General features: G+C 39.3%; 1 protein-coding gene across 9 annotated transcripts in view; it reads right to left on the reverse strand.

Annotated features, from left to right (window-relative positions):
• USP45 (ubiquitin specific peptidase 45) overlaps positions 1 to 24065 on the reverse strand; it is a 76436-nt gene that overhangs the window by 52118 nt on the left and 253 nt on the right. For 3 of the 9 annotated variants that reach the window (XM_078447161.2, XM_078447157.2, XM_078447162.2), the window contains exons 1-5: positions 23517 to 23785; positions 19200 to 19309; positions 14487 to 14659; positions 12541 to 12644; positions 8724 to 8824 (exon numbers count right to left, since the gene is read on the reverse strand). In XM_078447161.2, coding sequence (XP_078303287.1) covers positions 8724 to 8824; positions 12541 to 12644; positions 14487 to 14659; positions 19200 to 19299 — 478 coding nt within the window. In that variant the 5' untranslated portion in view covers positions 19300 to 19309; positions 23517 to 23785. Of the gene's footprint in view, positions 1 to 8723; positions 8825 to 12540; positions 12645 to 14486; positions 14660 to 19199; positions 19310 to 23516; positions 23786 to 24065 lie in introns of those variants that run through there. The other 6 variants (XM_078447158.2, XM_078447160.2, XM_078447166.2 and 3 more) reach the window with 6 other exon arrangements.

Consider the following 24065-nt stretch of genomic DNA (forward strand, 5'->3'; position numbering starts at 1 on the left):
CTCAGAGCCTGGAGCCTGCTTCAGATTCTGCGTCTCCCTCTCTCTCTCTGCCCCTGCCCCACTTGCACTCTGTATCTCTCTCAAAAATAAATATTTTTTAAAAAGTTAAAAAAAAAATCCCTATGCCTAATGTTTTTTTTTTTTTTTGAATGTTAATTATACATGAATCTTTTATTTTTTTTTTTTTATTTTTTTTTTTTTTTATTTTTTAATATATGAAATTTACTGTCAAATTGGTTTCCATACAACACCCAGTGCTCATCCCAAAAGGTGCCCTCCTCAATACCCATCACCCACCCTGCCCTCCCTCCCACCCTGCCCTCCCTCCCACCCCCCATCAACCCTCAGTTTGTTCTCAGTTTTTAACAGTCTCTAATGCTTTGGCTCTCTCCCACTCTAACCTCTTTTTTTTTTTTTTTTTTTCCTTCCCCTCCCCCATGGGTTTCTGTTATGTTTCTCAGGATCCACATAAGAGTGAAACCATGTGGTATCTGTCTTTCTCTGTATGGCTTATTTCACTTAGCATCACACTCTCCAGTTCCATCCATGTTGCTACAAAAGGCCATATTTCATTTTTTCTCATTGCCACGTAGTATTCCATTGTGTATATAAACCACAATTTCTTTATCCATTCATCAGTTGATGGACATTTAGGCTCTTTCCATAATTTGCCTATGCCTAATGTTTTTTAAACACCCAGCATCTTTTTGTCCCTCACCCCGTTTACATTTGGAAATAACTATTTTTAGTACTTATTTTTGAAAATGCAAATAAATTAGGTGTATGACTGTCACTTTATAGCAAAACAAAATCTATTACTATTATATTCAAATTGTTAGGCACAATATTATTTATCCCCAGATACTTATTTCAGATCCCAAATATGCCATTTACTTTCTTATTTCAAAAAAAGATACAGCAAATTTATTCCTAGTAAAACCAAAAGAACCAACATAACTTGCGGCTTTTTATTCCAAAAGCCTAAGCTTAATTAATTTAATAGAACATATTTTCGGCTTTCTCTAGGCTCTCTAAAAATAGCATCTCAACAGTATTAAAAATTATGGGCCCAGTTTATTAAGAATGTGGGATTGTCAATCATCCATCTAGTTCACAAAAAGCAAACCAATATTAAATACCATTTCACCAGGAATACATATATTCAGTAAGTGTTTGCAGAATATTTACATTACATTTACAAGACTATCAAAGTGACAAATTTCATCAGCCTTCGGAGAATAGTGGCCCACTTTTTAGTAATACATATTTCTCAGTGGGTCTCACAATAAAGCTTTCTTGCTTTTTTTTCAGTCTTGTGTTATACATGACCTTTTTATTATATGGGGATTTTATTTGTTGTTTTTAGTTTTCTGGTATGTGTTTGGGGGGGAAGTGTGGATGGAATTTTTTTTTTTTTTTTTAAAGCAAATCCTAGCATCAGATGTGAAATCTACACAGCTGTAAGTATTCTTCTGGGAACCTGCACTGGGGTTTCCTCAGCTGCTTAATGCAATTACCTAAGCCAGTCATGTAGTATTAATGTAATTTGCCTATTTCTGCAGCTGCAAAGTTTAATCTTTAAAGAGTAAAAAGAAAAAACTTGCTGCCCCACTATTCCTCTGCCTTGGAAGCGAATAATAATTACTTCACCTGTCTGTTCTCAAAATTCCACTAACTCCTAGTTAACCATTAGTCTTAAAAACCTTTAGTTGGGACACCTGGGTGGCTTAGTTGGTTAAGCACCCAACTTCAGTTCAGGCCATGATCTCATGGTTCATGGGTTTGAGCCCCACATTGGGCTGAGCTGACAGTATGGAACCTGCTTGGGATTCTCTCTCTCTTTCCCTCTCTCTAACCCTCCCCCAGCCCCATTTGTGCTTTCTCTCTCAAAAATAAATACATAAACCTTAAAAAAGAAAAAAAATATTGGGACGCCTGGGTAGCTCAGTTGGTTAAGCATCCAGCTCTTGATTTCAGCTCAGGTCATGACCTCACAGATTCGTGGGGTCCTCTGCCCCTCTCAAAATAAATAAACTTTAAAAAAAATCTTTAGTTCCATTATAATTTGATACTGCCACATGTATGAGTAAGTAGGTATACATACAAAAGCATTCCTATCTATCTCCTTATTACAGTTAAGTGACTCTTCTAAAACACAAAACTTCTTCATTTAAAATCTATTAGTGGTTGCTCACTGCCTACAGGATAAACTCTAAACTTACACGGCCCTTCAATATCTGTTCCTGCTTACCTCTAGTCTCACCCTCTCATCAACCTCCAATATCACAAAATTCAACCTTGCAGCTCCATTGAATTCCCTGAACATATCAAGCTCCCTCACCAATGAGCTATTTCCTCTGCCTGGAACACACACTCCTTTCCCCTGTGCCTAGCTCATTTCTACATATCCTTTAGCTCTTGGCTTAGAAGGCTCTTCCTCTAAATAAAACCATCCTGGCTCCTACAGTCTACATTAGATACTACCCCAAAGTGTCCTCATAGTCCCCTGCACTTGCTCTATCACAGCCCTACTTAAACAAGCAATTATTAAGCAATTACACGTGATTTGTCAGTATCTCTCACTTGACCAAAAAATCAATAATAGCAGAAACAGAAATAAATCTGTTTTGGGGCGCCTGGGTGCTCAGTCGGTGAAGTGCCCCACTCTTGGTTTTGGCTCAGGTCATGATCTCATAGTTCATGAGTTCAAGCCCTATGTCAGGCTCCATGCTGATGGTGCAGAGCCTGTTTGGGCTTCTCTCTCTCCCTTTCCCTCTGCCTCTCTGCGGCTCATGTGCACCTGCTCTCCCTCTCTTTCTCTCAAATAAACATTAAAAAAAAAGATTTGTAAAAAATGTTAAATAATGCCACTTACTAAGTTTGTGTTCTTTTATAAAATAGTTATATTTCCTAAAAACATATAATTTGTGTTAACAGGTCATGGAAATTCTTGCTATTTTCAGTGATTTAATAAATACTATAATTTTTTATTTTAATTTCCCATATGATATTGATAGATATAACCTACCTGATCAAAGCACTTTAATTCCTCAATAATGTTTAAGAGTCTAAAGGGCTACTGAGATCAAAAGCTAAGATTTACTGAACTAGCAGTGTTTAGAAATGGATGGGGCACTGGCTTTGATTCTCTGAGTAAAGAAGCTAAGTTAGATCTATTAGACATGAAATTGATCAGGCTTTGCATAACTTAACTACATGTGTAAGTACAGGTACAGGCTTTTCTCTCAGCAGTTATTTTTCTTAGAGCAGAATATAAAAAGGATCTTTTTAAAGAAATGTTTTAATATTTATTTATTTTTGAGAGAGAGACAGAGCACAAGTGAGACACAGAATCTGAAGCAGGTTCCAGGCTCTGAGCTATCAGCACAGAACCCGATGCAGGCCTTGAACTCAAGAACCACGAGATCATGACCTGAGCCGAAGTTGGACGCTTAACAGATTGAGCCACCCAGGTGCCCCAAAAAATAATCTTTTAAAATCATTCTTATCCTCCCACCTAAAATACAATATAGTTTCATATTCTTTTAAAATTACTGTATGCAGACATTTTTATATTTCTACAGTCTTCACAATTATTTAAAATAGCTGCATAATCATATCTAGCATTCCTACAAACCTCAATAACAACTTTCATGTCTGATTTTTAATCTACTTTATAAAAACATACTTAAACCTTACGCAACAAAAAATACTGCAGATTACTATCCCAAATAAACTTACTTCCAGAATGCCAACGAATCTTATTTTAAATCAAACTTACCTGAGAGATACTGTAGCTTGAAACACAAAGATAATGACATTTTGACCTAGAACTTCTGGAAACCCTGACCTCAGAAGTATGTCTCTCCCTAACTGTGAAGGTTCCACACTCTCTCAAATTCCCTCAATAACCTGTTTCCATTATTCCAGGTGCTACCCATGGTTCCATAAACACAATTAAAGGCTACACCTGTGCTTCCCACCACCGGTAATGATCGCTGCTCTCATCTCTACCTATCTAAAATTCTACCTTGAAGGGTCAGCTTGAAAGCCAGCTCATTCACGATTCTTTCTCAGTTCCTTTCAATTGAACATTACAACCCTTTTGGAATATCTGAAAGCCTTTGCTTGAACTTCAGTCAAAATACAACTCTGTTCTGCTTATCTTTATTCTTTAGGACAGGAACTGTCTTATCAATCTCTATTCCCTGAAACACCATGGAAAAGAGGCAGGTGCTGTTGAGGAAAATGAGGCTCAGATGAATAGTAACCTGCCAGTGACTGAAAGAGTCAAATCTGAATGCCAGATCCCCCACCCCTGACAAAGCCCATGTTCTTTCTACCATATCATTCCATGCTCCCTTCCTTATATCCTTTTTGATAATAAATATTCAAGAAATCTGTAAAATTAAATGAAATGAAATTAGACTGGCTTTTTCTTCATCTCAAGGAAACTCTAAGGTTAAAAAAAAAAAAAAAATCCAGAGAAAATAATCCCTGCAATTGTACTTTGGCTGCCCCAGCATCATATCCCTACATATCTTATGGCCAGAAAAAAACACATTAAATGTGTGGCTTTCAGGAGACAGCATTAAGACCCACATCTATTCCTGAAATGTTAAATGTCTATCATCATCATATTTTGCCTGTTCTTTATTTGAGCAGAATCACAGCTACAACTAGTATGCCTGGGACAGAGTAAGATTTCAATAAATGTCTGTTGAATAAATAAATGAGTGAAAAAAATAACCATTGCTTCAGCTGTCCAGGCACCTGTGTTTACCTCCTCCAGTTCCTTCACCAATTTCTCCAACATTGTTGTCTCAGAACAATAGCTAACAAAAAAAATTACATATTGAGCTGCAGAACATACAGCCAAACAACTAGTATATTTTAATACAAATTTTCAGTTTCTGAATGCCACCTACTAAGCAATTCAATTGTGGGCCAAAGGCATTTCAAAATTCTCATGTCCATTCACCCAGTCACCCAAAATCCTGAGGTGTGTCCTGATTTTTCCCACTCTCCCTCACTCACATCGAATCCACCCACTTTCCATCAGTGCCTCTACTGGTTTCTCACCTGAGAAACCTCCTTGACCTTCGTAATGATCTCCTCACCTCCACTCTTAACTCCAACAGTCCATACAGCAATCAGAGTAATGTTATTAAAAGATGTTGAAATGACTGTTACTCCCCTGCTTAAAACACCTTAGTAGCTTCCATTACACTTCCAATAAAATAAAAATTCTTTACCATTGAATTCCTTACAGTATAAAGTACAAAACCCAGCATGTAGTACACACTTAATATTTCTGAATGAAGGGGCGCCTGGGTGGCTCAGTGGGTTAAACATCCAACTTTGGCTCAGGTCGTGATCTTGCAGTTCATGAGTTTGAGCCCCACGTAGGGCTCTGTGCTGACGGCTCAGAGCTTGGAGCCTGCTTCAGATTCTGAGTCTCCCTCTCTCTCTCAAAAATACATAAACATTAAAATAAATGTTTTTTTAATTTCTGAAGACACTGTTTCCCTATATACTCATTTATATTAACATGTGGGGTTTTTTTAGAAGAATGTGGAAGATTTTTTATTTTTACCAGAAAACTCTCTTCCTCTTAATTGCATGTCAGGATTAGTACCAGAGAGCAGCACCTTGTAGGTTAACAGTAGTCATCAGACTGAGCTAATTCAGCTCCATGGAATAGAAAACCATACTCAGAAAGCATGCCAATACATGTCTTAACTGGAGTAGCAAACTTTTATCTGTACATCACTTTAATTTTATTTTTCTAATTTACATCCAAATTAGTTAGCACACAGTGCAGCAATGATTTCAGGAGACTCCTTAATGCCCCTTACCCATTTAGCCCATCCCCCCTCCCAAAACCTCTCCAGTAACCCTCTGTTAGTTCTCCATATTTAAGAGTCTCTTATGTTTTGTCCCCCCCTCCCCCCCGTATTTTTATATTATTTTTCCTTCTCTTCCCTTATGTTCATCTGTTCTGTGTCTTACAGTCCTCATATGAGTGAAGTCATATGATTTTTGTCTTTCTCTAATTTCACTTAGCATAATACTCTCCAGTTCCATCCACGCAGTTGCAAATAGCAAGATTTCATTCTTTTTGATTGCCGAGTAATACTCCATTGTATATATATACCACATCTTCTTTATCCATTCATCCATCGATGGACGTATGGGCTCTTTCCATACTTTGGCTATTGTTGATAGTGCTGCTATAAACATGGGGATGCCTGTGTCCCTTCGAAACAGCACACCTGAATCCCTTGGATAAATGCCTAGCTGTGTAATTGCTAGGTCACAAGGTAGTTCTACTTTTAGTTTTTTGAGGAACCTCCATCCTGTTTTCCAGAGTGGCTGCAACAGCTTGCATTCCCACCAGCAATGCAAAAGCGATCCTCTTTCTCCGCATCCTCGCTAACATCTGTTGCCTGAGTTGTTTTAATGTTAGCCATTCTGCAGGTGTGAGGTGGTATCTCATTTTGGTTTTGATTTGTATTTCCCTGATGATGAGAGATGTTTAGCATTTTTTCATGTGTTGGTTGGCCATCTGGATATCTTCTTTGGAGAAGTGTCTATTCAATGTCTTTGCCCATATCTTCACTAGATTATTTGCTTCTTGGGTGTTGAGTTTGAGAAGTTCTTTACAGATTTTGGATACTAACCCTTTATCTGATATGTCATTTGCAAATAACTTCTTCCATTCTGTTGGTTGCCATTTAGTCTTGCTGATGGTTTCCTTATATTAACATGTATTATATATTATTTGTATGTCAGGTAACAACATATGTAGTTAACAAAGTATATAATATATAATACATTACTACTGTATAATAAAGGATTTGTCTGCCTTTTGGCCTCCAGCTTCCTGAAAAATACTCTCTAAATCCTTGGATTTCCAGAGGGACGGGAGTGTCTTTCTTATTCTTGGTGAGCTCCTAGACAGCTTATGCTAATAAGATTACTCAGGATGACAGCTAGCCATGCCAGAAAGACCAATGTGTGATTAGAGGATAGGGGCACTGGAGACTGAGTTCAAGCATGTGGCCAATGATTCAATTGATGCCTAGTCCATGAAGCACCAATAAAAACTCTGGACCACCACAGCTCCAGATAATTTCCCTGGTTAACAATACTCTGTGTGTATGGTTACACATTGATGTGCCGGGAAGGTGATGTGTCCTGACTCCACAGGAAGAAGATACAAGAGATTCATGTTCGGGACTTTCCCAGTACTTGCTCTATGTGTCTCTTCTTTTAGCTGTCCTGATTTGTATCTCTTTTTTTTTCTATCATAATAAAACTAACTTTAAGTATACACTTTCCTGAGTTCTCTGAGTCATTCTAGGAAATTACTGAGCCTCAGAGGGATCATGGGAACCCCCAAATTTATAGCCAGTTTGTCAGAAATGTGAATGGCCTGAGAACCTCTGGGCTTGAGGATGGTGTCTGAAGTGAGGGCAATCATGTGGGGGGACTAAGCCCTTAATCTGTAGGGTCAGCCAACTCCAGGGAGTTAGTGTCAGAACTACACTATGATTACATAACAAATGTCACCTCACAAATATGTGTTGGGCACTATGCAAGCATTTCTACACACATTATTCTAAATTTTTATAAAACATTATCTCTAAGCCTCACAATAACCCCACACAATAGAGTTACCATCCTAATTTTTTTAATGTTTATTTTTTGAGAGATACAGAGTGTGAGTGGAGAAGGGGCAGAGAGAGGGGGAGACACAGAATCAGAAGCAGGCTCTAGGCTCTGAGCTGTCAGCACAGGGCCTGATGTAGGGCTCGAACTCACGAGCTGTGAGATTATGACCCGAGCCGAAGTTGGACGCCCAACCAAATGAGCCACCCAGGCACCCAATCATCCTAATTTTTAAAAGTAAAGTAAGCAGTGAAAGACACATGGACAATAAGTAACTTAAGTGGAGACTGAATTCAAACTCAGCACTGTTTCACTCAGAAGCCCACAATCTAGTCACTACCCTGTCTGGCCTCTCATATTAGTCACGTAAATATAACACAAGATAACATCACACGAGTGCTACTTAGGAACGCATGGCACTTGTGCTATGAGGTCAAAGTAAAATCTAGGGTACTATTTATGAATTTATGAACGCTTTATATGAAAAGCCCACATAAAGTCAATATAAATATATATTTAAAAATTTTTATATTTATTTTTGGGAGAGTGCAAGTGGGGGAGGGGCAGAAAGAGGGGGACAGAGGATCCAAAGTAGGCTCTGTGCTAAAAGGTTGACAGCAGTGAGCGTGATGCAAGGCTCAAACTTACAAACCTCGAGATCATGACCTGAGACGAAGTCGGACGCTCAACCAACTAAGCCACCCAGGTGCCCTTAAAGTAAATTATTTTATTATTTTTTTTAATGTTTATTTATTTTGAGAGAGAGAGAAAGAGAGAGAGCGCACACAATTGTGCATGGGGGGGGGGGAGTGTTATTTTCTTTCTTTATTTGAGAGAGGAAGAGAGAATCCCAAGCAGGTTCAGCACTGTCAGTGCGGAGCCTGATGCAGGGCTCAATCTCACAAACCATGAGATCATGACCTGAGTCAGAATCAAGAGTCAGACACTTAACCAACTGAACCACCCAGGCACCCCAAGTAAATCTATTTTAAAGTAAATATAAAATATCATACTTTAATAAAAATTTCTTTAGCAATTGCTTAACTTACTTGTTTGTGTTTTAGAAACATGTTTCTGGAGAAAATCAACTGTTTGAGCCAAAACCTTCTTATTACAGTGTGTTGATAATTTTTCATCACATTCGTAACACCTGAAAAAATATAAAATGTAAGCAAATATTATGAAAGCATCTTCAATAATGTTGCACACCAGGTAATAAAGTTGATATTTATCGAGTCTTATACTTAAATGAAGGAGGGGCAAAAAAGTATACCTAGGGTGAGGCATTAGGGAAGTCTAGAGAAATAAACAGGAGACAGTTCAGGCACAGCCTTATCATTCAAATTAAAGTTCTGGTAGTTTATCCTAAGTGTAATGGAAAGTCATGAGGAGTTTTGTAAGCAGGGAAGTGACGTGATCCAATTCACATTTCACAAACAGCACTCTGACTAATGTCAGATGGAGGGAATAGGGAATAGAAGCAGGCCAAGGTAGAAGCAGTGGATTTGGATAAAAATGAACAGATTTAATTTACACATATTTCAGGAAGGAACAGAGAAGTATCCAAATAACTGCCATGGAAAGGGGGAAATGGATGAGAGCATGTCAGTGATTCTCAAACAGAAGCAATTTTGCCCCCCAGCCCCCCAGAGGACATTTGGTAATATTCTGAGACATTTTGGTTGTCACAACTGGGGAAGTGCTACTGGCATCCACTGGGTAGAGAATGCTAAACATTCTACGACATACAGGATGGTCCTGTCACAACAAAGAATTAGCCAAAATGACAACAGTGTGGAGATTGAGAAATTCTGGTCCAGAGGAAACAAGACTTACTGTGAGTTGAGAATGTTTAAAGCTGGGTGATGGGTACAGAGGATTTCATTATACCATTTTGTCTACCTTTGTTAAAGAATTAAAAAAACGAAATAACATAGAAAAGAAAGTAACTGCTAGGCTTCTGGCTTGAATACTTAAGTGATGAAGTTTCCATTTACAGAGATGGGGAAGACTGGATAAGAGTTTTATTGTGTTTGGGCTTCGTTCAGAAGACAGGGCTCTCAAAGAGATTTTCTTTTTTTTTCTTTTTTTTATACTTTTTTTTTTCAAAGAGATTTTCAAAAGCACATTCATTTTTAGAAAATTGTCCTCCACTAAGTTTACTCATTAGTGCATATAGTTTTAAGAAAGGTTTTTTCTATATACTATCATTACCTGCTTCCTTTATCTTCATAAGATCTAATGGTCAAACAAGAAAATATATTTGAACCTATTGAAAATGTTTTTTTTAAGTGTTTTCTAAACATGTTATACCAACACCACTTTACATATTCACAATATTCTTGAATTATTGGTGGTCCTGGGATCATGGCTATAAACTAGGTATGGGTTCCTTTTCTAAATAGCACTCAAAATGCAGTCAAATATTTACTCATACTCAAAATACAAACATTACTCTATCATTTGCATACAGATATACAGATAAATCTGTGAAGGAAACAAGTCACAGAAAACCTTCCCAAAATATCTTCTCTAATAGACCATGATGGAATCCAAACAATGTAGTTACAGTTACCAGGCTTACACTACAATATGTGCTCAAATTTTACTTATATAACTATTGCCTAAAATAATAAAAATTGCTCATTTGCAAGGTGCCTGGATGGCTCAGTCAATGGAGCATCTGACTGACTCTTGATTTCAGCTCAGGTCATGATCTGAGTGGTGGGATCGAGCCCTGTGTCAGTTCCATGCTGAGCATGGAGCCTGCTTAAGGTTCATTCTCTCTCTCTCTCTCTCTCTCTCTCTCCCCCCCCCCCCCCCCCCGCTCACTCTTTCTCTCTAAATTAAAAAAAAAAAACCTGAAATGTCAAGGAATTTTTACTGACATTGCTATTTAATTTTTACGTGTTATAAAATATATTGTAACTTTAAGGTACAAAAAGGAAATGTAAAGAAAAACCACATAATGGCAGTGAATTTGGAGAAAAGAGGACAGCTCACCATAAACTAGTTCTACTTGCTTCCATCAGAAATAACTAAAACCATTTACTTGAGCATCTACTACGTTGTAAATGCTTCACATGCATGTTCTAATTCCTCACACCAACCAAAATGTATTATCATTTTAAAAATAAATAGTTTTAGGGGCGCCTGGGTGGCTCACACAGTTAGGCATCTGACTTCGGCTTAGGTCATGATCTCATGGCTCATGCATTCAAGCCCCACATCGGGATCTGTGGTGACAGCTCAGAACCTGGAGCCTGCTTCCAAGTCTATGTCTCCCTCCCTCTCTGCTCCTCCACTGCTTGCCCTCTGTCTCTCAAAAATGAATAAAAGTTAAAAAAATTTTTTTTAAAAAAGGAAAATAATTTTACAGACTCCCCAAATGCGACTTAAGTTATTTTCATTATAATATTAAGTCCAACATTCCACTCACAAAACCCAATAAATTGATCACCCTTATAACTCTATTTACCTATGAAAGCAAAATTACACAATTAAGCATAAAAAATTATAAAATCACTAAGTTAAAACTAACAACATTATGCTAGGTAAGGTGTTTATTTTCCCCCTGAAATTACATCACGATTCATACCATCTTTATGGTCCTAAGAGCCATAACACAAGTTCTGACATAGACTCACTTGAAATGAGCCTATTCTACCAGGTGCCACTCAATGCCCCCTCCACCTTCCTCTATTCCTATGGTCCTGGAACCGGGGTCCCCAGACCAGCAGCACTGGCAATGCCTAGGAACTTGTTAGAAATTCTTAGGTGCTACCCAAGAACTACGAAAGCAGAATCTTTAGGCCCGGGACCCAGCAATCTATTTCAACAAGACCTTCCTGGTGATTCCGATGCACCCCATAGTTTGAGACCACTGCTCTGTTCAGATTACAGAGAAATATCTGCTGAGCTGCCACATAGGGCGGCCTCTTCCTCTCCCTTGGCTCCACTGCATCGTTTACATAGTACGTGGCCTCTGTGCCTTCCTCATTCTCCCCAGTATTGCTACTTGGGGCCAACAACAGCAAAAACACAGATGGAGCAAGCACCTGACCCGTGCCCTGGATTAAAAAAGGTGATTAACTCTTCTATAAGCCAAAACATCCTTATATTCACTTTAGGTCCCTGAAATGAAAACACAAAGTTAAAACAGTTTTGTGTTAAAGAAAACTTGAAAACTTCCGGAAATTCATTCAAGGAGAACTTGAAAACTTTTGTAGCGGTCTGAAGATTCCAATTAGAAGATTTTTGTTGCAAAACATATAGAAAGCTTTTCAATACAGTATCCATTTATGCCACTGTAGTAGTGTGTTATGCTGGTAAGAAACTAGGGAATCAAAACACTTGTTTTAGTGCCTGGATTTTTACTTTGTAACCAGAAAAAAGTAAATGATACTTGATGTAACATGAGTATCATTTTTATGCAATGTGGGGGGAACTGGATTTGGTTCCCAGCAGGGTTAAGTAGTAAAATCACTGGAGTTTCTACAAACTACATATGCCCAGGCTTTCCCTTTCCCTGCAGGGAATCACCAAACCACTTGACCGCCTGAAGTACCTTCCTTCTCCAGAACTCTAGAGTTCTGTATTAGCAAGTTCATTACAACAAATCAGCTAGGAAGGATGTTTCTTTACCCTACCAAGAAAATGCTAAAGACAAGTAAAGGGATGACTAAATTTTTTCTTATTTAAATTTTATATTCATGGGTAATGTTAATTTTCTTACAGTATTCTATAGATTGTGTTCAGGCTAAAATGCATCAGCTGGTACAACAACTTTAAATATTTTACCTTGTAAAGCTTGGAGAGAAGATATTTTTTGTAGTGGACACAAGTAGTGACAAAAATCTAACTTACCATATAATCCATGTGCTCAGACTAATTGTAATACAATGAGATTCTGTTCTCTGATTCTTGTAGTGCTTCACTGAATGGTGGCTTTCTGAGTTTCTACCGCATCCCTAAAGATGAACAGAATGCTATTTGTACAATTTACATTTACGTTTCTTTCAAATTAATCAAAACCTAAATCATACTCAAACGTATACTGAAAAAGTTTTGTTTTTAATTTCAAGCAGGAAGGACAAGTTTCAGAAAGGAATATAGATTCTCATTAAATTTAATTTCTTGCAAAGAGGCTAACTTGCTTTTTGTTATATAGTATTTACCAGAAACAATCATGACATAAGTGAATTTCCCTATTATTTAAAAATGCATACACTCTCTGCCTTTTACACAGTGGGGCACCAAGCATCCCCGCAGACCAGTGCCCCCTCCTATACACACATTTTCTAGTACTGTCCACACCTCCACCCAAATCCACGACAACTCATGAGACTGAGACCAAAATCATAGTAATTTCCCTCACCAGGCAAGTAAAGAAATAAGATCCAATTCTGGTCAATGAGACATGAGGGGCAGTCTGCTGGATGTTTCTGGCAAAGTTTTATATATTAAAAAACAAAACAAACAGGAAAGGGATATCCTTTTTGCCCTTTCTGGCCTTTGGGGATTGCTCTGTGATACATAACACATGAAACATCTTTGGCCGTAAAAAGTCATGAATTGAGATTGACACAGAAGAAAAATGGAAGAAATCTCAGTTTTCGGTGCTCTTTCCATTGAATTAACTAACCCTGAAGTGGTCCTCTTATGGACTGTCTATGAGAGATAATAAGGAATTCTCTTATTTTAGTAAAATTATATACATCTTAAATATGTTATTCAAAAATTATTAATGATAGGGGCACCTAGGTGACTTCAGCTTAAGTCATGATCTCATGGTTTGTGAGTTTCAGCCCCACATTAGGCTCTCTGTTGTCAGCACGGAGCCTGCTTCAGATCCTCTGACTCTCTCTCTGCCCCTCCCCCACTTGTTCTCGTTTTCTCTCTCTCTCTCTCAAAAATAAACATTTAAAAAATTATTAAAGGGGCACCTGGGTGGCTCAGTCGGTTAAATGTCCGACTTCGGCTCAGGTCATGATCTCACGGTTTGTGGGTTTGAGCCCCGCGTCGGGCTCTGTGCTGACAGCTCAGAGCCTGGAGCCTGCTTTGGATTCTGTGTGTGTGTCTCTCTCTCCACCCCTCACCTGCTTGCACTCTGTCTCTGTCTCTCAAAATAAATAAATGTTAAAAAATAATAATAATAAATAAATAATTATTACAGTATTTATTAATAGCTTCTAAGCTGTTAAGATAATCTGTTTTAATGGTTTATTTATTTATTTATTTATTTATTTTTGAGAGAGACAGAGACAGAATGTGAGTGGGTTAGGGGCAGAGAGAAAGGGAGACACAGAATCCGAAGCAGGCTCCAGGCTCTGAGCTGTCAGCACAGAGCCTGATGCGGGGCTTGAACTCACGAGCTATGAGATCATGACCTGAGCCGAAGTCGGCCGCTCAACTGACTGAGCCACCTGGGTGCCCCAAGGTAATCTGTTTTTTTTTTTTTTTTTAAAGAATCATTTCATAGAAAAAAATTAATTTAGAAAGATGTAAAAAGAAACTTGGATTCATTTCATAAGTAAATACAAACAGGTAAAGACAGGTCCAGGCCTGAGAACTACTGTGAGTAGGTTGGCTTCCCTTTCAAAGTATTTCTAAATCACACATGATCACTTTCTGAAGATAACATACCTTTTACTTTACCTTAACAAAGTTTCTAAGTTCAGCCTTGGAAAGGTCTATCCAAACATGGAATAAACTTATCTTAAGTTCTAAACATTACCAATAGTCCAACTCATAATAAGCATTTAATAAAAATATTTAAGACTAAAGTCACAGATAAAAATCACTTTTCTCACCTGAAAACCACACTTGAGGCACAACCAAATGTCAGAGGAAAGTACTGGCTGCCCATCACAGAATCTTCTTTCCCTTAAACAGTCGGAGCAAACTGACCACACATTCTCAGCTATTGCTTTCTTCACATGATTCACACTGATGGCAAGACTTACATGTGGGCAAGTGAAACCTACTGAATGAGACATAACAAAATCTGAACACTTTCTTTGCTAAATCAAAGTGCTATCATCATTTAGCAAAAATCAATAGCATGAAAACGCTGTAACTAAAAAGCAAAGAGATTAAAAAAACCAAATAACTTAAAAGGATACATACCGCATGGCTTCGTTTATAAAGCACTTGTGAAATAACATAATTATAGAGTTGGAAAACAGATTTGTGGCTGCCAGGAACTATGGGTGGAGGACAGGTTACCTATCATCAGGTAACACTTGGGATGGTGATGGTACAGCCAGGTATCTCAATGGTGGTAGTTACAAAACTGTACATGTAATTAGACTGCGTATAGAGTTATACACACTCAAATACACACATATGAGGCCTTGTAGATCTGGTGAAATCAGAAGAAGCTCTAAGGATTGTAGTGACGTCATCTTCCTGGTTTTAATATCATACTGTAGAAATAAGATTAAATCAGGAGAGGTTGGGTGAAGAATGAATGGGACCCCCTTGTGTATTTCTCTGTACCTTCCTACTAATTTAAAATCAGGTCAAAAATAGGGGCGCCCAGGTGGCTCAGTCAGTTAAGTGTCCAACTTCGGCTCAGGTCATGATCTCACGGTTTGTGAGTTCGAGCCCTGCATCGGGCTATGTGCTGACAGCTCAGAGCCTGGAGCCTACTTTAGATTCTGTGTCTCCCTCTCTCTCTGTCCCTCCCCCACTCATGCTCTGTCTCTCTCTCTCTATCAAAAATAAACATTAAAAAAAATTTTTTTAATAAATAAATGTTAAAAAAATAAAGTAACATTAGGCCAAAAGTAAAAAGTTTAATAAATAAAGGAGATAATTTGCTAAGCAGCTGTGTTAATAAGGATTTTGAATATATTTTCTTCTCATTACAATACACACATAAAATCTTTCCACAGAGCCTACCTCTGCTCTGATGCTATTTTCATCACTGTTGGGAGAAAGGAGAGAGAGAGGAACAAACAATGGAATAATTTACAGGTACAAGTTTTGTCCTTAATGAATTTTTTTTTTTAATTTTTTTTTTAATGTTTATTTTTGAGACAGAGAGAGACAGAGCATGAACAGGGGAGGGGCAGAGAGAGAGGGAGACACAGAATCTGAAACAAGCTCCAGGCTCTGAGCTGCCAGCACAAAGCCCAACGCGGGGCTCGAACTCACGGACTGTGAGATCATGACCTGAGCCGAAGTCGTACGCTTAACTGACCGAGCCACCCAGGTGCCCCTTAATGAATATTTTCAAATAGCAAATGACTTTGCATAGCCCTTAATTATCCTTTATAACAGAGTCCCACTGTGTGCACCATGAGGAGACAAATGGCCAAAATGACCTAATATGTTTTTATTTCTTCAGATAACCATAGTCTTCTCTCAAGGACACAATGACACTTCCATTTCTCCAACTTCAACTATCCCAAACACCAAAACTACAACTATCTGCCAAAACCAAACAACGAAGGAAAGACTGAGTAACTTGAAGAGGGAAACAGGAGTATGTGCATTTCCACTTTCTCCACTTCCCTTCCTAAACGCCCAGCACTCCTTGCCCCTATTAGTTAGAGAGAGGCTAAGCGTTAGTCCCATTCATCCTGAAGGCTAAGAATGTGACTCCTGACAAGTGATTTGTTGTAAAATATAATTTACTTTCAGCAAAAGTAATGTGTAAATCTGATAAAAGATTAAGCCTTCTCATTGTACACCAAGAGCAAGTTACAAGAATAGACACAAAAGGAGTAACTCTGAAGTCCTATATTTGAAAAGGACACATGCCATTAACGAAAGGGGTGTTCTGGGGAAGACTGATAGATGACCACACAAGAACAGGACCTAGACATGGTTTATCAAATATCACTGCTTTGAGTTTTTATATTTTAAAATTCTAAGTGGAAAAATCATTCCATACACTTTCTATATCATCTCTGGGGTGGGATCTGGCCAGGGGACAACTTTACTACTCTCTGATTCTATAAATCAGACTTATCAAACTAAAATTGTTAATGAATTCAGAGATAAGTAAATTCATTATAAAAAGGTTCCAGGCCTCTAAATGAATTCTATTAGCTTTTAAATGCCTCAACCATAGGTACTTTTTATAAAGAAATCTGAAAGCTCAAAGTTTTTCTACAAGACTAACCAGTGTTTAAACAGTATTTACAGGGGCATCTGGTGGCTCAGTCAGAGAAGCAGCCAGCTCTTGATTTCCACTCAGGTCATGATCTCACGGTCATGGCTGTGCACAGACAGCATGAGCCTGCTTCGGATTCTCTCCCTCTCTCTCTGTCCTCCCCCCACTCATACTCACCCTCTCTTTCTCTCTCAAAATAAACATTTAATAAATAAGTAAACAGTATTCATAATCTCTTGTGGGGGGAAACATAAAATTTTTTTTTCTGTGCTAATAAGGAGATTTCCTCAGTTTTCTGTAATTTATTAGACAGAATTAGACAAATTCTGTCTAAATTTGATTTGCCAAACAAGTCCTCTAGGGATTCCTGAAGAAAATCTACAAATGTATTGAAGTCTATCGTTGTTCCACATTAACAAATCAGAAACAGCAATTAAAATCTCCATGTTTTTCATCTTAAATATTAATAAAAACTCCACAAGGAGGTCTTCCAGTTTGTAAATGATGGTCTAAAATCAACACTTTCCCATTCTCTTCCCAGAACCACCCAAGGTCAACAAGAACACGAAACAAAAAAACCAAGTTCATTTTCAGAAAAACCAGGAGACAACTGAGGCCCAGAAATCCCAAATAGGAGTGTATACAGAAGGAAGCAGAGAGAACACTGCAGCTGTAGACTTCACAGAGAACGACGTGTGCTTCACAGACAAGAACAAAACCGAAATCTCTGTGCTGCAACCACACTGGCAGGAGCTCCCCTGTATCCGGTTTTGTTTTAAGAAGCAAAAGGCGGCAACGTCTCATTCACTAAGTGAGATACAAAAGAACAAGCCATGTTTGCCAGAAATAGTCTTCTCTCTAAGGCAAGGGAGAAGGGATATTTTGGATTCTGAAATAACCCAGGGCGGCATAATCCTGTTGGGTGGGAAGAAGGTTCAATGCACTCAGACTCAAAACTACAGTTGGTCTCGACAGTGCTTTGGCCTTCCTTCTTACACGAATATTCCAAAACTAAATGGCCCAAGAAAAGTGACCCTACTTCGAAGAATGAAAGAAATGAGAAATCAAAGCCACAAATTCTATGCCAATATAATAAAAAGGAAAAACAAGTGGCACAGAAATAACTGCCATGAAATAAAAATACAAAACAGAAGCAAAATGCTCCAGCACAAGGTGGCAAAACAGTAGGAAGTGACCAGCAGGGTTCAGGAAAGAAATGGAAGAAAAAAAAATAAACCACAAAAATGACGGCAAAAGTAAAAAGGAAAGAGCATAAGGTGAAACAGACACTGTAGAAAACACTGTAAAGATAAAAATGAAAACAGCAAGCAAAATGAAAAGGAAACAGGAGTTTTAGAATATTTGAGGAAAAAGAAACTAGAAGACAGGCAAGGAAGAGTTAACATAAGAATACTCAGAATCCCTGAAAAAAAATCATATCCACAGAATAAAACAAATGCTTAAAGATATAATTTAGTCTTCCCTCAATATAGCAATCTAGCTGTCCTCAAACACTTTCCAAGTTAAAACCACGTAAAAAGGAAATAAAAGGGGTGTCTGGTAGGCTCAGTCAGATGAGCGTCTTACTTTGGCTCAGGTCAAGGTCTCACAGTTCCTGGGTTCGAGCTCCTCATTGGGTTCTAGGCTGACAGCTCAGAGCCTGGAGCCTGCTTCAGATTCTGTGTCTCCCTCTCTCTCTGCCCTCCCCTGCTTGCACTCTGTCTCTCTCTCTCTCTCTCTCAAAAGTAAATAAACATTTAAAAAAAAGAAAGAAAGAAAAAAAATTTTAAACAACTTTTTAAATGGAGAGCTGAACTAGTAAGAAAGTATGAATCCTCAGAGGCCAAAACGGAGGTCATGAAGCTGAAGAGAAAACCAAGTCCAAGGCGAGCAGCTCCCAGAGACGCCTCCCGGCCTTGAAGGCTTGGTTTTAACAGGCCATGAAGAACGGGAAACAAAAAGATGCCAATTCTAGGTTACTTTATAAACTAAACAAAAATCTCAATAAAAATATCAACAGGATGTTCTGGAACTAGACAAGCTGATTTTAAAGTCCATGTAGAAAATAGTGAAAATAGGGACCCCTGGGGGGCTCAGTCAGTTAAGCGTCTGACTTCGGCTCAGGTCATGATCTCACGACTCTTGAGTTTGAGCCCCGTGTCGGGCTCTATGCTGACAGCTCGGTGCCTGGAGCCTGCTTCGGATTCTGTGTCTCCCTCCCTCTCTCTGCTCCTGCCCCACTCATGCTCTGCCTCTCAGTCTCTCAAAAATAAATAAATGTTAAAAAAAAATTTTTTAAAAAAGAAAAAAAATAGTGAAAATAAAGGGCAAAGGATTTAATTAAAAACAAATATGGTTATTTTCCGCAACACTATTAAGGATGCCAGATATCACAATTTACCAGCAATGTCGTCTGAAGAGTCTTCATCACGAGGTATAGCAGGCCTTTTACTTCTTTTTGCTTTCTCAGGTAAAGCTTTGGAAGGTTCTTTCACCCGCATCTGTTAGTTACTGAAAAGATGGGGGGGGGGGGGGGGGATGAACATACTTTAATCCTCAAAATGAAAATTTTAGCTACTGTACCTTATGTATATTAAAACTGAAATGACTTCTATTTTAGTTGGGCCTAAGAAATCAACAGAGGGAGAAGAAAACATCAGGTGAAACCAAAGAAACCTTTATTAAACCAATATACAAATGCACATGACATTTGACTTTTACCAACTACTCCCTGGAAAAATGATGCTCAGGTGCATGAAAAAACTAAAGTTCTGATCAAGGAAATAAGTGCTGCTTCTAGACCATGTGCTCCCCTTGCCATTTTCCCATCCCACTAGCTAGGAAATAGTAAAAGCTGGAAAAGCACAGACCAGGGATGGAAACCGTGTGCCAGCCCTACCTGCACTATATGACCTAGCACTGAAGTGAGAGAGAAATAAATTGTTTTACGCTACTGTATTTTTTTTCTCCACTTTTTTATCATGAAAAAATTTACACTTCCACAAAAGTTAAAAGAACAATATAATAAGCACCCATATATTTACTACCTAGATTCCACCCGGAGAACATTTTGCCGTATTTGTTTTATCTAAACATCAGCGTGTATAGAGAGAGACATATATACACGTATGTGGGTGTGTTTGTTTTTGCTCAACTATTTTAAAGGAAGTCGCAAAGAACATGTCTCTTTTAAGAACATTTTTCCATATAATCTCATCATCATCACATCTAAGAAAATGAACAGTAATCCCCTATTCTGATATTCCACCATATTCTAACCTCTTCAGCTGAAGCATCTTCCATACGGTTTCTTTTTAAATCAATCAATATTCAGTCAAGATCTGCACGCTGTATTGGTTCTGTCCTGTTGATTGTTAGTATCTTTTAATCTACAACTGTTCTTCCCATCTTATACTTTCCTAAACACTAGCTTTTTTAAGAGATCAGGGCAGTGCATATGAGCCACCTTAAAGATGTTGTTAAAATGAGGATTTCGGTTCAGCAAGTCTGGTATAGGACCTGAGGTTTTGCCTAACAAGCTCTCAGTTGGAAGGATTGCTGGGAGTCCATTGCTACACTTTCTTTTTTTTTTTTTTTTAATTTTTTTTTTTTTAACGTTTATTTTTGAGACAGAGAGAGACAGAGCATGAACGGGGAGGGGCAGAGAGAGAGGGAGACACAGAATCTGAAACAGGCTCTAGGCTCTGAGCTGTCAGCGCAGAGCCCGACGCGGGGCTCGAACTCACGGACCGTGAGATCATGACCTGAGCCGAAGTCAGACGCTCAACCGACTGAGCCACCCAGACGCCCCCATTGCTACACTTTCAATAGCAACATCACATAAAGTACCACACTTAATTTGTCTCTTCATGGTGTTACTTACCTCTGTCCCTTACATTTCTTAAAACCCCAAAGTTAATTCTAAAAATTTTAGATAAAAAGAAGCATTTTTTAAAACCACTATACTTGGAGTCTCTGTTAAAATAGCTTAGCCTAAATGCTACCTAATATCTGTTCCATGGCTAAGCTATACTGTAATTTTCATAACTGTTTCCTTGCTTTTATTGATCAAGGTGGAAGAATCTTTCAACTCAATAATAAATTCTGAATCTTGATTCAGTTCTACCATATTCCACAAAAGGGAGTTTTGGGGTTTACCATTTTAAGAGCCATTTCTTCAACTCCAGGGGTCATCACTCTTGAAATGAGTTGCAACAAATCATGGCCTTCAGGGTTGGAGATCTACAAAGCCTCTGAGTTCCCTGACCATTTCTTTTCTTTTTCTTCCAACTAGTCTCCACACCCAACATGGGGCTTCATAATTGTGAGTTGAAGAGTCAGATGCTCTACTGACAGAGCAAGCCAGGAATCCCGACCATTTCATTTCTGACTGTCTTTTCCCTCCAAACTTCCTCATCCACTTACCCGTACAGTTCCACCTTGCAAAATCACTAATTCAGGTATTCCGTTCCCTAATCACAACTGAAGTTCCTCCAGCTTGCCTGATCAGCCACTCCTTATTTACTTTTATTTTTTTTTAATTTTTTTTTTAACGTTTATTTATTTTTGAGACAGAGAGAGACAGAGCATGAATGGGGGAGGGTCAGAGAGAGAGGGAGACACAGAATCTGAAACAGGCTCCAGGCTCTGAGCTGTCAGCACAGAGCCCGACGTGGGGCTCGAACTCACAGACCGCGAGATCATGACCTGAGCCGAAGTCTGAAGTCTGACGCTTAACCGACTGAGCCACCCAGGCGCCCCTCCTTATTCACTTTTAATGCGCAGGTTGACAAGAGGCTGCCTCTCACCAAGCACTTCCATGATCACTACAGCAAGGCACAGAGATGGGGAAGTGGCAAATGGAGTGCTGGTTCTTAAAGCTTCAGAGAGGGGCGCCTGGGTGGCTGGATCGGTGGGTTAAACGTCTGACTTCAGCTCAGGTCATGATCTCATGGCTCATGAGTTTGAGCCCCGCGTAGGGCTCTGTGCTGGTAGCTCGGAGCCTGAAGCCTGCTTCAGATTGTGTCTCCCTTTATCTCTCTGCCCCTCCCCCACTTGTGCTGTCTCTCTCTCTCTCTCTCTCTCTCTCTCAAAAATAAATAAACATTAAAAAAAAAAAAAAAAGCTTCACTGGGAAATGACATATGTCGCATCTGGTCATATTTTACCAGCACAAGCAAGTCATAGGGCCACATTTAACTTCAAGTAGACATGGGGCATATGGGGGTGGGAGGTGGACGTGTACAAAGAGTGCAACCTTACCATGTACATAGGAAGAACAAAGCATGAAAGCACAGCCTTAAGGACTACCATATCACTCCTCTAACACAAATTCAAACCTAAATGAACCCAATTAACTACTTTCTCCACGTCTCCATCCAAACAGGCTGGAGAAAATCTTGTAAGAAAGCAGACTGGGTTGCTAAATTCATAACACAGTCTCAATCTCAAATGGATTAAGACATGCCATTATCCACTACACTTTCTGGAAAACTTACTTACCTACTCCTCACACAGTCATCTGAAACCTTTCTCACTCTCCCAAACCTCTCACTCCTCCATCTACTTACTTCTCAAAATAGTATCTAGTCTTCTACTTAACTGAGGGGGAAAAAAAGACAGAATCAGATGGCAAATCTGATCTTTCCACCCCCAAGCCTACAGTTACCTCCAAATATTTCAACTTGATGTCCTCAAAATATAGGCATAAGTAATAGAATCTAGGAAAAATGGCCATGAGAGACTTGTCACACCTTTTCCCCAACTGCACAGATAAACTCTAGATAGGCAATGGCACATAATGCTGGCAGAACAACAAAAAAATCAGGTGTTTGACCTATAATCTGCAAAAGGTCTGTAAAAGACACTCACACTTGGTAAGTAGGGTTAAGTTCCAGTGATTTTTCTGACATATGGAATATATCTAAACAGAATTACTTCTGGACAGCAACCCACTATTTAGCAATCACTTATCTGGATAGCTTTCCTTTTCAGTCCTCTTTAAGGCAAAAAGAAGTAAAATTAAAGTTCAATTACTAGACCTTCAAGTTCTTTCTACCACCAATATTGGATCTGGGGAGTTCCAAGCCCACCCACACATTTGGGGATTCACTTGAAGGACTCACAGGACTCAGCATGTAGTTGTACTCATAACTAACTTTTATTACAGCCATGTCGTATGGACTACAGCCTGGATCATAATGCAAAAAGACACAAGTGAAGTTTGCAGGAATCCACGTGCAGGCTTATGTTCTCTCCCTCCCCGAAAGGGTCAAACAGAGCACTCTTTACCCCAAAAAGGAAAATCTAGCAATGTCTGTGCAATGTTTCTGTCAGGGAACCCATAACAGACTCACAGGCCAGGGGGGTTTTATGGGGGCTGGTAACTCCGGCTTAACTACATAGTTCTCTCCCAGATGCCAAACAAGTTGTAGCCTTGCAAAGCGGACCTTTCTAAGGATAGCAGCCTCTGGGCCGGTGCGTTAACGCTTTTCAGCACAAATAAGCTCTGGCCATTTTTCTCACGTGGTTTCTCAAACAAAACTTTTCAGTTTTCAACTTCAGTATTACTCTAACATCTGTCTTTTCTCTGCTGTAGGCTGTGCAACTAAGTTATTTAGAGATGTTTGCATTTTTTTATAAAAAGATGCTATACAAACAAAAGCCCATATTCTCAAAGAAAAAACAAGAGAAAAAGAAAAAAATCATTTTTCCCTACCCTTGGACTCTCTCTCGGGCAGTTGTTTTCAGCGTGGGAAGGACACACTGTCCTTTTAGTTATCAGGCTCCAAAACATGAACAGCACGTGCATACTTTTGCTGTGCATCAGGCTCGGCTCTAAGCACTTCAAAGATGCTATCACACTTGATTCTCAACAATCACCTTTTGAGAGAGGTTACTATTACTTCCCTCATTTTACCCTTAAGGAAACAGACACACAGAAGTTAAGTGACTTGCAGAGGTCCGGGAGCCAGAGAGTGGTGGCGACTCGGACCCCGGCAGCTCGTCTCCAGGGCTCCTAATACTCTGCGATGCTTCCAAAACCCCGCGGTGAGCCTTGCTTCCTCCGGTTCCTACCCAAAGCATCCCAACTTTCTCAAGACAAAACGCGTAGTGAGGCGAGAGCGCGGGAGGGAGGCGGGAAAAGGGTGTCGGGCCGAGCCTCGGTCGCGATCCCGCGGAGACGCGGGCCCCTCCCCGCGGCCCCCCTCCCGCCCAAACAACCCCGGCTCCTCCAGCCGCCGCCCAGCCGGGCCGCACTCACGCG

Source organism: Panthera onca, chromosome B2 (genome assembly GCF_046562875.1).
Source record: "Panthera onca isolate mPanOnc1 chromosome B2, mPanOnc1 haplotype 2, whole genome shotgun sequence".
NCBI classification, from domain to species: domain Eukaryota; kingdom Metazoa; phylum Chordata; class Mammalia; order Carnivora; family Felidae; genus Panthera; species Panthera onca.